The sequence below is a fragment of the Elgaria multicarinata genome, chromosome 4 (genome assembly GCF_023053635.1).
Source record: "Elgaria multicarinata webbii isolate HBS135686 ecotype San Diego chromosome 4, rElgMul1.1.pri, whole genome shotgun sequence".
NCBI lineage: Eukaryota > Metazoa > Chordata > Lepidosauria > Squamata > Anguidae > Elgaria > Elgaria multicarinata.
Genome location: NC_086174.1, coordinates 63,819,798 through 63,837,108, shown reverse-complemented (window position 1 = coordinate 63,837,108; position 17,311 = coordinate 63,819,798). Strand labels below are relative to the sequence as shown.

Here is a 17,311-nt window from a genome sequence, read left to right as displayed (position 1 = left end):
ATAGTCCTCTGAATGGAGCGAGAAGATCTTGTTTGCTTCATCTCATTAAAAATTTGGTTTTATGAATGGGTGACCATAGTAATGTTAAGTAGTATTATGCTAATGCTGAGCAGGCTTTCTCTCCGTGGACACAAACCTTGAGTTTTTGTTGACATGACTTGCTCCCTTTATAATACATAGCATATTCTGGATGCTGTACACTAGTTAAAGTGAATAAACAGACCCTTGTGTAAACTTAAAAGCTAGTAAAAGCCAAAAGGTGTATAGAGAGGGGAAATGTAAGGCAAGAAAATAGTACAGTTATCAGATATGAGGCATAAAGAAAGTCAAAGTGAAATTCAATCCAAGATGTAAGAATTAGAAGAATGAAATTATGAACACATTTCGTCAACACATCTCGTCAACACATTTCTCAATGGTGGTGTAACAATTCCACCTTGGAGTTCTAAAACCACCGTTGAGAAATGTGTTGTCTGAACTGAGCCAATTTCGTGCATATAGTGGTACAGCAGAAGAAAAGGAGCACGCTTAGATAATGGTACTAAACGGGAGGTTAAACTAGTGGATTAGATTACACAAGTGAAGTGGTTGAGAAGAATGGAGAGAGAGAGAGAGAGAGAGAAGAGCACATACATAGGAAATGGCAAGGCCATGATTTGAAGATAAGAGGGGGGTCTTAATATGAAACAGTTAAAGTACCAAATGAAGACACTGGCCACATTGGGATGTCACAGTAGGCAAGAACTGTTTAAAATACTGGTTTACCATGAATGAACCAGTGTTCTAGTGTATGCTGCTTGATTGCTCTCTCTTGACTTCTTTTTCCAGTGGAAGTAGCTAAAAAAACCAGTGACTCTCAGTCTGTGGTTTTAGCGTGACATCCGAACTGGAAACTCAGTTCTCCTAACAAGCCAGAATCATAAGCTAGTGTTCATTCTTGGCTTATGACTTCAGCATTCTCTGGGTGGATTACAAATAGTTTAAAAAATACAATCCAAATAGTTTGAATAATAAGATACGCTACAAAGAGACAAACAGCACAGATCAATATAAGAATATATATGAACAGTCATAAAAATCTGAAAAAAACACAAATTCTCTAAAATGCCTAGGGGGAGAAAAGGGTTTTGGCTGGTATGGAAGAGGTAACAATATTAGATACCAGGTGAATTTTTTTTGGAGAGTGCTCCATAAATGGGGCACCACAACTGAGAAGGCCCTCTCTCTCCTAGCCACCCACCTAACTTACTTCAACAGAGGGAAACAAAGATGTCCTAAGGCTCTGAGCAGGTACACATGGGAGGAGATGTTCCTTTAGGTACTCTGGTCCCAAGCTGTTTAGGGCTTTAAAGGTCAACACCAACACTTTGAATTGGGCTTTGAAATGGTCTGGAGATGAGTGCAGCTGATGAAGCACTGGTGTCACATGACCATATCAGCCAGTCACAGTTACTAACCTAGCAGCTCTATTTTGAATGACTTGAAATTTCTGAGCCATCTTCAAAGGTAACCTCACCAAGCATTGCAGTAATCCAGCTGAGAGGTTATCAGTGGATAAGTGTTGCAGGCTATCTCTGTACAGACAGGGTAACAGCTGATATATCAACCTGTTAATAGTCACAATTTGCAATTGAAACCACCTGTGCCTCAAGTAACAATGATGAATACAGGAACACCCCCCACTTTGCATACCCAGTCTTTCATGGAGAGTATAATCCTCTCCAGAACAAACCCAGCATACAAACAACCCATTATAGTACCTCCATCTTTTCTGGATTGAGCTTCAGTTTATTGGTCTTCATCCAGTCCATTACCTTGCTCAGGCATCAATTCAGCTCATATGCTGTCTCACCTGGATAGAAGAACAGCATGCCAGAATTCCTGACTTGGACATCACACACTAAGCGAACCATGGAGGATGAGTCCCTGGCTTGCTTAGCTGCTGCCACTGACAGGTGGAGCCAAGTGGGAGCAGCCAAGCAGCCTGCTCAAGCCCGCTTGCTCATTCCCAGTAAGCCAGAATTCGGAAAAATATCTATTTACTGTGATGTCCAAACACTACAGAGTAGGACTATCATGGTCAGCATAGCAAGCAAGATCAATCAGCTATTGTAATGATTATCAAAATGATCTCTTAAGTGCAGATAAGGCTAACCATAATTTAGGAAGCAGGTCATGGATTCACTTGCTCCATTCTTCTCCATCTCTCCCTCCCCTCTTATGTGTCAACTCTTCATGCTTCCATCCCCCCCAATCAAAGGTGTAGCTGAGCGTTCTGTCATGCCATGCTAATCATTGTTAGCATCTTTAACCATATTGTTCAATTGATAACAGTTTCATATTAAACTTATTTTTATTTATTTATTTATTTAAGGATTTTTATGCCGCCATTCAGCCAAAAAAGGCTCTCACAGCGGCTTACAAAAGTATTTCTTGACATATATATCCCACAAGAGGCACTGCAGATGTAACTCTAACCATGGTTTAAGAACTGGGCTGCAGGAGTGCTTCCTCTATATCTGTTTCCTCTCAAGCATAAATTATTGCAACCTACTTTCAAATAGTTGAGCACTACATCTGGTTAATAATGATCAGATGTAAAACTGAGCCATGGTTGTGTAGCACTCCATTCACTTACTAGTTCCTTTACAATTTTGTGCTAAATAAACAAACAGTGTTTGAGGGAGATAGTTATGTTCAGTCTTTTACATTCACACAGCTAATTCTATATTCAAAGCTTTAGGCACCTCAGCATACAATGCAAGAGGCTTTATGAAGCTGTCAATATAAAAGAAATGCCCTTATTTCTAGGGCAATGTATAAATTCTAATACATTATTTCCTGGCTCATTAAAGTTTACTGAAAAGGATCAGTAAACTTTAATAAGCTCAGTCTTATCTGCTCTCTCTTCCTCCTTTAAACTCCTTACAATATTTGGTGATCCTTCATAAGTTTAATTTTCTCAATGCAAATATGTACCATGTCTAATTACAGAACACATTTTTGGTATTAGGAAATTAATGCAGTTGCTTGGTATTAAGAAGAGAACTGAATCTGAGTCTTTATGGGATAAAAATCACCTTATATTTGAAGTTAGCCATTGGCTGATATCCTTTTGTTCCGTTTGGACTTACAGAGGCGACAGGAAGAAGAATATTACAATCGCTTGGAAGCTGAAAGGCGCCGCCAACATGATGAGGCAGAACGGAGATTGCTGGAACCTGATGAGCCTGGTCTGTACAGACCTCCGCTTCCACGGGAATATGAATTCCCACCCCCGCCCCCTTCATCTAATGCTCCTCCTCCCCCACCTCAGCGAAACACCTCTTACCTCAAAACACAGGTCCTCTCCCCTGATACGATTTATACCGCCAAGTTTGTTTCATACAGTGATGATGAGGAGGAGGAGGATTCCTGTCTAGCAGCAGGTCAGGATAAGTACTCCAGTACAAGAAAGTCTTATGGTGACCTTCCTCCCGCCACCCTTAAGCCACAGCAGCCCTCACGCCAGCCACGCCCAGTTTCAGATGGCATCTTTCTTTCCAACTCATTCCAGCCATCCTCGGTCAATGCCAACAGTACTGCTTACAAAACCAGCCAGCCCCCTCCCCCACCAAACAAACCGAGTTTCATCAGTCCCAGCAGCTCAAAAGGTAGACTTAAAATTTTAATTCACAATCTTTATGTATGAAACTCTCTGAACATTTCCCACTACGGTGTTCTAAACAAAATCACTTCAATGATTATTTCTTACTTGATCACTATCCTCAGCATGGTGATCCAACTTTAAATCTGATGTGCTACTATAAATCCTATTTTTAAATGTGTGTGTTCTTTCCATTTTCTTATCAAACTCTCTACAATTCCTACTTTCACATAATGAAAGAAAATTGATTTCTGGTAAATTCCTATTCAACCGGCTAAAAGTACTGTTGGTTTTGGCTTCCGTTCTGTATCTCTCTCAGTAACTGTTTCTTCTTTTCATTGGGTCCATGGTGCTTTCACATTTCTGAGCCACATGTTTCTCATGATAATAGGACATGTGTGTCTGGTTCATTTTTAATGGGAAGATGTTTACCTTCTGCTTATTATTCAGCATGTAAATACTGTGCAAATGGCTTTAAAAGTATACTTGTCTACAATTGTATTTGAAATGCTAGGTGTATGTTTGGGGAGAGGGGAGTAGTTTATTGACAGAGCGATACTAGTCGCATATCTTTATGTTTAAAGTGCAGGTTGCCTAGTGCTGGAATAGAAGCCTGTTTTTTCCATTACTGTTTTTTCCTACTTCTTCCTTTTTTCATTAAGTTCCTTTTTCTCACTTTCTCCTTAACCCCTTATCGTAAGCACAAAGCAACTAGCCTAATAACCTTGGCAGTAAATAGTTCCACTAAAATTCTAACACAGAGAGAACTGGGATGCAACATCGGCAAAATTTTGTGCTGGATTTAGCTCTTCTTGATAAGGTGACAAGTGAAAGTCAGTTTATTAAAAGTAATATTTTCCAAACATTTCCCCAATTTAATTTTGGTACTGGGGGCTGTTTGAATGTTACTCCAAATTCACACCTTCAAACACCGTGTGCACTGAGAACGGGGAGGCTGCAAGCTTTCCTCCAGCTGTACCACTATTCTCTTCACCACATGTAGAAGTGATCACCCAAGTGAGGGTTCACAATTATTGGAGCATGGGATTGCTTTAGTCTGAAATATTGAAAGCCCCCTCTAATTGTAGCCCCATTCTCCTTTTTATACAGAGACACACCCCCAGCATCATCTAGTACCCAGTTAGACCTTTGTGCATTGAACATAAAGGTCTGAAGAGGGCTCTACAACATGCTTATAGAGTTCCCGCAATAGTGAACTCTGCCCTATTAGCAAGTGTGTGCAGCTGACTGTGCTTACAGAGGCCTCTTCAGACCTCCATTCGTAATGCATGAAGATCTAACCGGAAGCCCAGAGTGTGTGGATGCTAGGAGTCGGGCTTACGTGCACATTTGTGCCTTATACATGTTGATACATAATTTTAAAGGAAATCCCACATTCAGATAGTTACACAATCTCCCAGTTTGCACAATAACTTGTATGCACAGTGCAGGGAGCATGGAAGGAAGCATGTGAGACAGATAACTACTGATTTCAATCTCTCCATGTCAGATGGGGAGGCAGGGAGCCTGAATGGTAACTCTTAACAATATAATCATAGAAAGCAGCAATGCTTACTAATCTTTGGCAGTCACAAGTACACTTTGACAATAAATCAGCTCTCCCAAATAAATATTCTTTCATAGTTTGGAGGAGCTACATCTTCCAATAGTTAACTTCGCATTAACGTCTTAATTTAAGAAACAAATAGATGTAGGTATATTTTAGTTGTTACTGAGAAGGGGGTTGGACTCAATGGCCTTATAGGCCCCTTCCAACTCTATGATTCTATGAAATGCTGTGTAAGTTGTACTTTACCTTAACCTCAGTGCATGAACCATACAACTAACTAGCTATTTTTATTTCATACAATTTTGAAAAAAGCCTATAGAGCAGGTCATATATTCTCCCTGAGCATTCATTGTTCAGAGAAGACTGCCTGTGTAAAGTACAAAGCTCTTTGCACAAAATGCAGAATTCACTGTGCAGCTTGTTGTGTCTCCATCTTGCTAATACTCACATTTCTGTCCTTTAATTAACACTAACATACGGCAAACTGCTTCTCCAAAACTGAACTTTCCCAGCTCCTTCCACTGGATTCTTTGGGATCACTTCAAAACACCATTTCTCTCAAATTTAGGAGTAAAACCTGAGCAATCTTGGCTACATATACAATTGTACATGAGCTTCAATAGCTGTATTCAGGCAGATTTTTCAATATTGAAAAAATGATCATTTGCTTTAAAATTTGGCAGCAGGCAAAACAAAACAATTTCTTATAAACACTTTATTAACATGTAAGATAGATTCAAGTCATCTGTACTCAGAAGTTAATCTCACTGAGTTCAATTGGGCTTACAGGTAGATGTGCATAGGATTGCACTCTTCGTTAACTTTTGAAGAACCAATATTAAATATTCCACTGTAATGCTGAAAGCTGCAAACAAGCTTCATTTTCAATATTCAAGTTCAGTGATTGAATTTTTTAAAACAAAAAAAGCTAATGGAAGGAGCATACATTTGCTTTGGTGTAGATCAAAGATCACAAGAAAAACACATGATGCAGTATCAAAAAATTAAAGTTACCAGTTGAAAACAAAAAGGGGTTTATGGCAATTAACAGGCTGTTTTCCCTAAAAGCACAAATAGCAAATGACTTTGAAATCTGGAAACAGTGTTGATATTTCAAGCGGAAATTGTGTGTTTAGTCTTGTGGCCTTTGGTGAAGAACTATCTGCTGTGTAGGGTTTTGTCCTGTATGAGAGATAAGTATAAAGGTGCAGTGCTGTGAAAAATATATAAGTAGAAACTTACATAAAAGAGACACAACTAATTTCACTCTGACTATATACTAAAAGGTACTAAATGGTTTTGCAGACTAGCTATGCAATTAACAAACTGAATTATCCCATCAGAAAGTTATCATAGGGACACATTCTCACAGTCTATATACTCTTAAATCTCATAATCTGCTCAGTGTGTATTAACTCCAGATCTGGAGATATATTCATCAGCTCTTCCTTGAAACAAGAGGTTATTTAGGATGCAATTCTGCATACAAGCTGCTTAAATTCCTGTAACTTCCTTGGGATTTCAGCAGTCTGTATACAGGAGTTGCATATTTGCGTTTGGCATTCTTGCTTTAATACTGCTTTGTGATTATCATTCTACATATGTATTTGATTAGATTAAAACTATTTGACTTTATGGGGGTGGGTTGGTAGCACTTACCTTTAATTTTAGTAAGGAAGATATTGGTTTTAGGAAATAGATAACTATTTTGAGAAGTGCACACTTCAAATCATGTTCAAAGACTAGAAAGTGTAGCCTGAGATATCTTGCTCACCCTAAAAGCACTGCACCTTTTGATGATGTTGATGTTAATGATAATAATGCCTTGTATTATCAAACAAGTCTTTCAACTGTCATTTTACTTTCTCTTGCATAAGGCTCAAACTACACTGGATCTACTGGAGCAATTGCAGGCTCACATGAACCTTATCGGGACCTAAGAGAGAAAAAATCGAAAAGGTGAAATGGAATAAAATACCTTAAATAATGCTCTTGTGTTTATTTAAACTGTTGTACGTAATTCTGGTGTGAAATTTAGATAATTTAGGCTACAACCCTATGGTCCTAGGAGAGCATTCAAGGGACCATAGGATTTTTCAGATATCCTCTGCAGGAACATCCACAGCCTTTACCCCTCTGATATTGGGAGAGGCAAAAGGAGAGAAGATCAGGGGTATTGCATGGATGGATCAGGGAAGGCTTTGGATCTATCTATGCAGTCCAAAGTGCATCCAGTACCCAGACATGGTCCCAACAAACCCTAGAGTTGATGTAAATTCCATCCCATTGTTTTCAATGGGAGGGAAATAGTTTTTCAAAAAAGAAAGAGGTACCTTGGAAGCTCTGACATCGGAGCTTTTCATGAAGACAGGTAGGATTGCTTCTCTCGTGCTCTTTTAAGGTCTCAAAAGGCTATTAAACATAAACATAGTAGTGCATTCTGTAAAAGCACATAAAGGTGATTGACAGAAGATTGTACCAATGTTCTATTAAAGTTAGTGGCACATTTTAGTGTTGTTAATGGCAGATCCATATGGAGGAGCCACCATTTCCCATAAATGGTGCCATCCCACATGTAAATATCCAAGGTGCCACCTCAAGTGTGAACCAACCCTATAATAAAGTAGTATAGAATGTGAAAATGAACTGTCCATGAAGAAAAGGGCTATCTAGTAACAGACCAATCCTAATCATGTTTACTTGAAAATGAGTCCCATTGATTGCTGTGGGACCTAAAAGTAATAGTTATATGATTGATTGCAGACTGGGCATAATGCACATGAAGAGAATCTGCACTTGACAGTATAATGTATTTTATAACGTTGAATGATCTTTTTCTTTGCAGTCAAGATGCAGATTTACCTGGTGCACCAGAGAACTTGACTTTCCGGGAACGACAGAGACTCTTTTCCCAGGGCCAGGATGTGTCCAACAAAGTAAAGGCATCTAGGAAATTAATGGAATTGGAAAATGAATTAAATACAAAATAGGATAAAATGCACCTTATCAAAAGCAATTGGAAGGATCTGTATGGGACTAGAGAAGGGGCTGTTCAAGAAGAAGAAGAAGTATCTTCTGACAAATGAGATGGAATTCTCTATCAGGAGTGTTTTGACATTTAGACATATCGCAATAGTAGGGAAACCAATGCTTTACCAAGATCTGATGGTTTATACAATTAAAGCACTGTAAATTATATTTTAATTTTATGAATCAAGTGTCATTATGTCCTTTCTCCACACCCTTTCCCTTGTTTTCAGTTTTAACTACTTCTGCAATTGTCCTGGATCATACCTATTGAAGAATTGTTGCTTCCTGGTCTCTTACAGAAACCCTTTGTTAGCTGCTATGCAGAAAGAGTGCTTATAGCTTGAACTGCCTAAACTAATCTCTGCACAGCTTGTTGCACTGTAGGTTGTTTGATACAAAATCTAATTTGATACAGATTTAAGAGATACTGAGAGCTATTCGTCAGATTTCTAGCATATCATTGAAAGCTAGGGTTGGAGTGGGTGCGTTTCTTTGGGAAAGACTTGCAGTAGAAACAGCTTGAATATTCTGAAACTAAAAGGGCTGCATTAAAGCATTCAGTGCTTATCCACACAGTCCTTTGGATGTGAAATACTTGACTTTTCTTGGTGGCAGTCAAGTGATGTGACAAGACACGCACCCTGGTTTATCCAGCTGTTCTTGCTTCATCCCTACACTGTACTCTAAACCACTTGGGTTTTGACATTTTTGTGAGAGCTGAAAAAGAGGCTGGGAAAACATGGATGGACACATGGTATGGTGTGTGTTTGTTGACTATGACAATGTTTTTAAAGTATTTAGAAATTCTAGATCTAAGCAATAGGGAACAAGCTCCTTCTGGTAGCCCCATTGTAGCCAAGACAAAAACCAAAGTTTAATATTCACAAAAGGACTACAAGATTTCCAATAGCTAACGTATTAAGCAGTACTTGCGAGGGGAATGTGGTTGCTATGGCTGCAATGAGAACAAAGCATTGCCTGCCAATAAGAATTTCACTGAGGTAGCCTGACAGTGCTCTGGCAACATATCACTAGTCCTTCATGTTGGGAAGTGCTGATCAAGTTGCCTCTGGTTCACTAGTGTCCTCTTCCTATATACTGTAGAAAATGTTGGCAGTTCAAGCTATTTTTCACACTATATTGCAGCATTATTTAATTTTTAAATGGTTGAAATCTTTTTCTCCCACTGTTCCTTCAGCTACACATATATGGCTGATGTTGAGAATAAGGACCTCATCAGATTTTGTTCCTCATTGTGTTGATGTTTAAAACAATATGTTATATTGTGATTCTAAGCAAATTTTCTATTTCATGAAGCCCTTAATTGGGTTTTAGATGATTTTTCTGTATAATATGTTCTCTTATAAATATATATTTAGGGAATTATGCACACTTCCAAATGCAGAGGGTAGACTTTCACTGCCTTAGAAATCACTTTTAATAAGAGTTGTATGATAAAAATAAATGCAAGTTAATGATATTAAAATTGGAGTGTAAATATTTTTTTTTACATATTTCGGGTTTCTTATTTGAAAGTGTGCTTTTACCGTTCACCTGTTAAATATGAAGTAGAAGATTAAATTGGTTGAAAGTGTTAATGAAGGATTTGCATGCTTGCTATGTCTGTTAATCAGGAAAAGCAAGCTCCCCCCAATTTATCTTGAGAACACTAGATATTCTGTGGCTGGAATACTGTTGCTGCTAGAACCTAAGCAAAGAAATATAACTTACTGTGGAGTGGATTTGACCGCTATTGGGCATTCAGGCCATGTGTGAATATGAGTAAAAGTGCTTTCATAACGGTCTGTGCATTATTATGGAAAACAAACCCATCAAAACTGCTGTAGTTTCCCATTTCTACTGTATTTCACTTGCAACCTATTTTTAATAAACTTTGTATTGTATTTAACTTTGCACTGTATAATGTCTGTATCAAGAGTATTTGTTCAAACTACACACACAGGCTTTCTATGCCAATATCAGTGTTTTGGGTTTTTTTTGTTATAAATTTACCTTAAATATAATCAGAGAAGATAAAATCCTTAATGTTTAATAGAATTTAAATTGTTGGTAACCCTATAGATAAATGTCTGTTTAGTAAACTAGATTGGCGTTGATTGTTTTTGTCACTAAAGAACTTGTAAAATAACATTTTTTTGGTATACATATTACCTATTAGAGCTTCAGATATTTCTTATCTACAGCATATTTATTTCTAGCTTGGTTGTAAACCATGGCCCAAATGTAAAGAAAGTTAAAAACACTAAAGGCCTGTTGAACTTAATGGAGCATCTTACTCAAACTAACTTGTCCTTTAGTTTTCAATGGAACTTAAGTACAACTTCCTTTAGATTTGGGGCTAAACTTTTGTTTGCATTCTGGGGCCTTAGCTAGACGTACCTGTTGTTCCGGGGGAGAGGAGGGGAGACCTTGTGTTATGAATAATGCGAGATCTCGCCCTCATTTTTTTTTTTTTAAAGAGGCAGGAGCAGTTGACCGATCGTGCGCAAAGGTAAGTCGTCTTTTTTTTCCAATTTTACTGACTTTCCCTGCCCCCCCCCCCTGTAGCCCCAATGGACGCAGCTCACACAGAGCCGTGGAAAGCCGTGGAAACGGGCCACACGCTCGCGGTCTTGGGCTCAGCCCGAGACCGCGGGGAAAACCGAGCCCAAAGTGTAGGGCTGAATCCCGGGGCCAGATCCCTCCCTGATCCCGGGATCCCCTGTGCGTCATCTGGACACATGGGCGATCCCAGGTATCAGCCCAAGATAACCGCTGGTCTAGCTAAGGCCTGGGATACATTCTGCTCTCTTTCCTGGCTCATTGCAATTGAATCTAACTCTGAAAATGTGAGCCAGTATGGCGTAGTGGCTAAAGTGTTGGACTGGGAGTTGGGAGATCCGAGTTCTAATCTCCACTCAGCCATGGAAACCCACTGGGTGACTTCGGGCCAGTCACAGACTCTCAGCCCAACCCACCTCACAGGGTTGCTGTTGTGAGGATAAAATGGAGAGGAGGATTATGTATGCCGCCTTGGGTTCCTTGGAGGAAAAAAGGTGGGATATAAATGCAATAAATAAATAAAAACTTCCTTTAATGGTATTTAAATCAGAACTTGAGTCAAAAATATAAACAAGGAGAAAGCAATGCAAGTTCATGATTCACATTTAATGACATTAACATTTTTATACAGTTTAATTGAGTGTCCAAGGCCAGAAACCTTTCAGGTTGCCACCCGCTTGACAACCTCCAATCTCAGAGGCTTCTGGGTATCCTATGCAAGAGGAGTGACAGAGATGATTTTCACCTTTCCATCTTTTTACTTTTTTCTCAAGATAGGCCTCTGAGCCCTTTCTACAGTAGTTATGCTTTTGGAGTTGGAGGGGCCATAAGATTTTGTGTATCTCAGCCTCTATTCTCCCCCTACTCTCTTCCCACTAGAACACCCCCTTTTTGATCTCTCCAAAGTCATCTGAGGCTCTTTTTATATTCAGAAAGCAGGTGCTGTGGTTGTTTCTGTCAAAGCCATACCAGTGTCTATGGCTTCAGGTGGGGGTTGTGGATCTTCCTCTGGTCCCTGGGATGCTCTCCAGGGACCATAGAATTGCACCCCAAAAGTGAGATAGATAGATGAGTATACTACTGTTCATCTAAAATTTCACATTGGTTCAGATACTAAAACAATTTAATGCAACTAACCATAGGGGGAAAATGCAACGAATTACTTAATTTTAATCAAAGCAGCAATATCTAAAAGGCCAAACAGTGCACGAGGACATAGCAGCAAGCAGTTACATAGATGTCAATCAACAGTTGCTGGAGGCTTTTTTAAAAAGAGGTTTTTCACATTTTTGGAAAGATAGCAGGGAAGAGTCTATATGTGCCTCTCTGAAAAGAGTTACAGAATATCAGAGCTGATGTATAGACACACACACACACACACACACACACACACTCCTTGTTCACTTAATCTTTCATAGGAGATGGAATCTGGCCACATCAGATCTCCAGTGTTTATGGAGATCATGGCAAAAACAAACTTCAAGATATATATGAAAATAAGTCATTATTTAAATAAGCTTCTCTTAGCAGTTGTTGGGCTGTGGCAATGACTTTTTTAAAAAATTAAGTGCATAAATAAGTTCATGTGGTTATAGATCTCTACACGCAACTGTTCCCTACTCCAAACTAGAGGTTGCATCTAGAATTACATTTGAGATGGGAATTAATATTTGCCTCTTTCCCATGACTCACCCCACCCTTCATATTAAAATAACTTCCACTTTGTTTGATACACAGCGAAGAAAGCTGCACTATCTTGTCTCTGCCCGGGGTTCTTGATCCAGCCTCAAGGGGCAAGATGAGTTGTTCAATGAGCCTGCATGAAAATGAGCCCTCAGCATACATCACAGATGACTGCACTGCTGGCAAATGAGGGGAAACTTAAGAGAGCCTTCATGAAGCTACGCTGTCCTCTAGTGGTCTGCTTTAGGTAGGAATGTGTCTGATGCCAAGACACATGTCTCGGTCCATGCTGGTTGCTAAAGGGCTCCTTGCTGTCGTGACTTAAGGATATTCTCTCAATTATTCGTCCTTTTAATCACTAATTATGCAGAAATAGCTCTCAAAACATTTCTGTGTTTCAAAAGGTGACAATTTTAAAAGAGAAGCATGAGACCTTTTGAAGCTTTATTATAAATAAATAAATAAATAAAGCAACTATTTCTAATTTTAGCCCATAAAACAAATATTTGAGAGAGGAACTTATTTTTTTCGCTTTTGCCAAAAATAGAGCTTTATTGGTGAATGGGGCCATGGAGTCATAGTTCTTACTACGGAGCAGCTAATCAGAGGCTTATTACTGCTTTGGGCAATTTCATTGTTGTAGAAAAACTTGAAACTTAAGGGATTGTATACAATGGGCCACTACACTTACACAATTGATGTAGTGCTAACACAAGCAACCTCTAGTATAATGCCAATAGCACAAGCTGGTGTGACGGGTTTTCCAGGGATACCCATTGCACCTGCTTATTCTATTAGCGTTGAGCCAGCGGGTGCTTACGCTAGCAGTATGTCTGTTGCATAAGCACAGCGGCCTCCACTGGATACTGCCCCAGATCAAAAGTAGTAGGACATTGTCCATGAAATATGCTGAGTTGGCAAGCGTAATCAGATCCCTCTCCTGTCAATATCCCTGTGTATGTAACTTTGGATTATCTGATTCCTATCGATGGTACAGTCTACTAAAGTCTGACAATATTCAGAGTGTACACACCTGCTGGGTCTGGCTAACAGACCAATGAATTATTGCAGTTTCCCTTCATTTGGTTTATTAAATCCCCTCTTCATCACAATAGTTAAACCCGCGGGAGCCCTGCCCTCTTTAGCTAGAGTGATCAGATACAAAAGAGGGCAGGGCTCCTGCAGCTTTAACTCTTGCAAATGTTATGAAAAACTCTGTCCGCTTTTTTCATGATGCATGTGGCCACCCTAATATAAATGCAAAGCCTGAAAGTATACTTATATCCGATCATCCAAGGCGCAATTTATAGCATTGTGCTCTTAGGCTGAAATCCTTTGAACGCCTACCTGAGAGGACTAACTTCAGAGTAGGCACGCATAGGATTGCACTGTTAGAAAACATGGGTTATTGGCTGATTTAAAAGTCTAACAGCTTAAAATGGCTAAAATGCACCACGTTGCTCGAGGAGACCCTTAATTAAGGCACACACCGCCCAGCTCCACGCGCCAAGGAAACGAAGTTTTCCTTTTCCCCAGCTGAACAGCGGGTGGGGCGGGGAAGCTTCCTCAGCCTTCCGCTGTTGCCACCATACGGCGCAGTCCTATGCATGCTTAGACAGGAAAAAGTCCTACAATTCCCAGTATTCCTCAGGCAGAAGGCTTACAAAGGGATGCTGGGAGTTGTAGGACGTGCATAGAACTGCTTCTTTAACCACTCGGTCGTCCCCCGCCCACTTTCGAAGTTAAGCCAATCAAAACGCTCTCCCTTCCCGAAAGCGGCGGGAGGGGTTTCCATAGCAACCACGGAGAAGCTAAGTCCTTGCCGGTGATTGGCTGATTCAAACGGAATCGCCAGGAAATGTAAGTGGGAGGGTGGATGCAGAGGGGAGAAGCTTTCGACGCTCTCTCCTTGGACCTTCAAGCTTCATGATGAGGCCTGGCAGCGGGCTGAGCCTGAGTTTTGTGTCCGAGCAACGGATTCGGCAGCTGGAACGGAAGCTGCGAGTGAGTCTCGCCTATCTTTAGAAATGGGCGGTGGGCTGGGTTTGTCACAGGTGTTTTTAAACAATAAAGAACTGCGCTGTGGGTTGGGTCTCATCACGCCCCATATCCCTTGGCGGGGGAGAGCATGTATGTCGGAAGGCAGTTACGCACTCTGATGACGTCACCTTTGTACGATACAACACTATGCATGGATAGTGCTACGTCATAGCTCCTTGAGTTGCATTTACCTAAAGTTTAGACCATGTTCCAGTCCGGATCCTAGGAGGAGTGAGTTGACCATGCTGGAGGGATAAAGTGTCTGTCTGTTCCTAGTATCTTGCAAAGGCAACTAGCTATTTTGACAAGTAATTCGCTTGCTACTATTAATTAGCCCGACTATCCCGTCCCGTTCTTTATAAACTGCAATTCAGAGGCTGAAATATAATGAAAGGCCAAGTTCAACCGCAGCTTTTAAAGCTCAGCTAAAAACTTTTCTTTTTCCTAAAGCTTTTAAAACTTGATTTTGTTCTGACTTTATACTGTTAGTTTTACCCTACCCAGTGCCTGTTTACCCTACCCTGTGCCTGTTTGCATTCTCTTCCCCTCTTACTGTTTTATTATGATTTTATTAGAATGTAAGCCTATGCGGCAGGGTCTTGCTATTTACTGTTTTACTCTGTACAGCACCATGTACATTGATGGTGCTATATAAATAAATAATAATAATAGGGTTTGCTCCTGGTTGCTTCTGCTCATTATGTGAAATTTAATGTGTGCTCTTTTTCCATATGAAGAAATGAGTTCAGGGTCCTATTCAAACTCACAGCGAACTAAGGATGCGTCAGGACAATATCTTGTCAGAGACTTGGAGACAATGTTGAAGACTTTTATCTGATTTGCTTTAGTACACACAAGTGGGACCTCCAAAATGTTAACATGACAGCTGTCTGCAGCCACTGGGCATACTCACTCCTCATTGGTCTGTTCTGGAGGTTTTACCCTGTTATGTTTCCCCCTCTAAATATTTTGTATCCTTCTAAAAGCATTGTAATTCCTCGAAGTAGGCTGATACTTCCCTCTTGTTTCTCGGTTTGGGCTACAATCCTGTTGGCACTCAGCAGCTAAGTCCACTATTAGAAGGAATTGTGTTTGCTGTTTGTTTCCCATTAAGGTCTCTCACCAAATAGCTTTTGAAAGTTTTGGTAGTGCTTTAAGCAGTAACTGTTCACACAACAATTTTATCGACTCTTATCGGCATCACTCTGCACACATTGATCTGATGAGAATTTCTATGTACAAGCACTATATGCATAAGCTCCCCCATGAGATCTGTGTCCTGTCTTGATTCAGTCCTTCAGATCAACACCTGGAGGTCAGGAAGATAGGCGAGCAGCTGTGGTCCTTCTGCCTTCTCCATGTGTGTGTGAAAAGGACCCATGAAAAGCTGCAAGCCCAATAGCATGAACAGCACACTTCCACAGGCATGCACATATTTCCATGTGACTGTCATGGACACCTATAGTGACCATGATCAGTAACATACTCCCCTGGATGCTTTTGGAGCTGTTTGTTTTTAAATGTGCAGATGAGATAGATCCATGCAAACATAGGCCTTCAACAATGGGGGGAGGGGAGGAGTTATTTTCCATTACAAATAACATGGGTAGATCAGAATCTGCTGGCGATCTAATCTAGTCCCTTTTGCATCTCCTCTGGAACTAGAATTCTGTAAGACTATGCAGTTAAATGGAACAAAAATAAGGCTCTTCACGCACTCCCTTCTTTATTATGTTTGTACATTTATCAAGCTGGCAAAGCCAGCAGAAAAAGAGGGTAACATACAAAACTGGGGGTAAGATGTTGACAACTTCATGGGGAAAGATTTTTGTTCAGTTTTAAGATTTTAGAAAAGTATTGTGATTTTAAATATAATTTTTATTTAAAATGTTGTGAATGAAAAAAACAATGCAGTTCAATTCTCAAACATTGTTTAACACTGTTTCCATATAATACATGCTAGGCTTTTTAAAAAAAATGTAAATAGAGCTTAGCTTTAAATTACATAGCAAGTAGCTTGCTTTCCTTTCACAATATTCTGAAGGGTCTCCTCCACAAGCTCTCCCAACCTGTCAGGGATGGCTAGAGGGTGTTGAAAGAGCTTGGTTTATACACAGAATGTTGTGCTACTTGCCACATGAGGAATATAATATGTTGCTTGACTCTTATTCTAAGTGACGTATACATTGTAGGATCAGAGGCATTGCTACAGTGATTTGTGTTCGCTTCTTGTTTATATTATTTTATTCATTTAATTCAGGCTTATCTGAATCATGTTTTTCCAGGCTAAAGAAGAAAGAATAATTGTGCTGGAAACAGAAAATGCCCTTCTGCATCTCAAGCTTGCAGAGGTAATGATAATGGTCTTCATGTCCCCTTTCCATTTTACCATGCACATTTCCCAAAAAGTCTTCACTTTAAACTCTTTCATGAACCCAACCTGTGTAGGTAAATACTTTGATACAGAAAACCTGCTACATTTGACTTTCCTGGTTCAGAGGGTTTGAGCTTGCCAAAAGAGAGAGTGTCAGTTCTTTGAAAAATGTGTATCCTGATCTAACTTGTCAGCATAGCTCTGTTTGGATGGAGAGGTACCTTCTCTCGCATCTCATAGTGTGGATATGAATACATATTCTCATCTGCTAACTGGAGTTGCTATGCATGTTGTTACCATGTGTATTACTAGTCGTGTACAATGCCGTTAAGCATAAGCTGATTTGAAGCCATCTGTCTATCCTCCCTGACTGAACCATTAATTAGTGCAATTAGCACCTGACCCA

General features: G+C 39.9%; 2 protein-coding genes across 15 annotated transcripts in view; both read left to right on the top strand.

The window, feature by feature from the left end:
• The window catches only part of AFDN (afadin, adherens junction formation factor), a 113,036-nt gene extending 102,883 nt beyond the window's left edge, over nucleotides 1-10,153 (top strand). For 8 of the 14 annotated variants that reach the window (XM_063124446.1, XM_063124444.1, XM_063124442.1 and 5 more), the window contains 3 exons: nucleotides 3,137-3,428; nucleotides 7,094-7,175; nucleotides 8,062-10,153. In XM_063124446.1, coding sequence (XP_062980516.1) covers nucleotides 3,137-3,428; nucleotides 7,094-7,175; nucleotides 8,062-8,206 — 519 coding nt within the window. In that variant the 3' untranslated portion in view covers nucleotides 8,207-10,153. Of the gene's footprint in view, nucleotides 1-3,136; nucleotides 3,654-7,093; nucleotides 7,176-8,061 lie in introns of all 14 variants that reach the window. The other 6 variants (XM_063124439.1, XM_063124438.1, XM_063124436.1 and 3 more) reach the window with 2 other exon arrangements.
• Nucleotides 10,154-14,419: 4,266 nt separating this feature from the next.
• Nucleotides 14,420-17,311, top strand: part of KIF25 (kinesin family member 25) — a 51,687-nt gene continuing 48,795 nt past the window's right edge. The window contains exons 1-2 of the mRNA XM_063125668.1: nucleotides 14,420-14,495; nucleotides 16,817-16,882. Of these exons, the coding sequence (XP_062981738.1) occupies nucleotides 14,421-14,495; nucleotides 16,817-16,882 (141 nt within the window). The 5' untranslated portion in view covers nucleotide 14,420. The remainder of the gene's footprint in view (nucleotides 14,496-16,816; nucleotides 16,883-17,311) is intronic.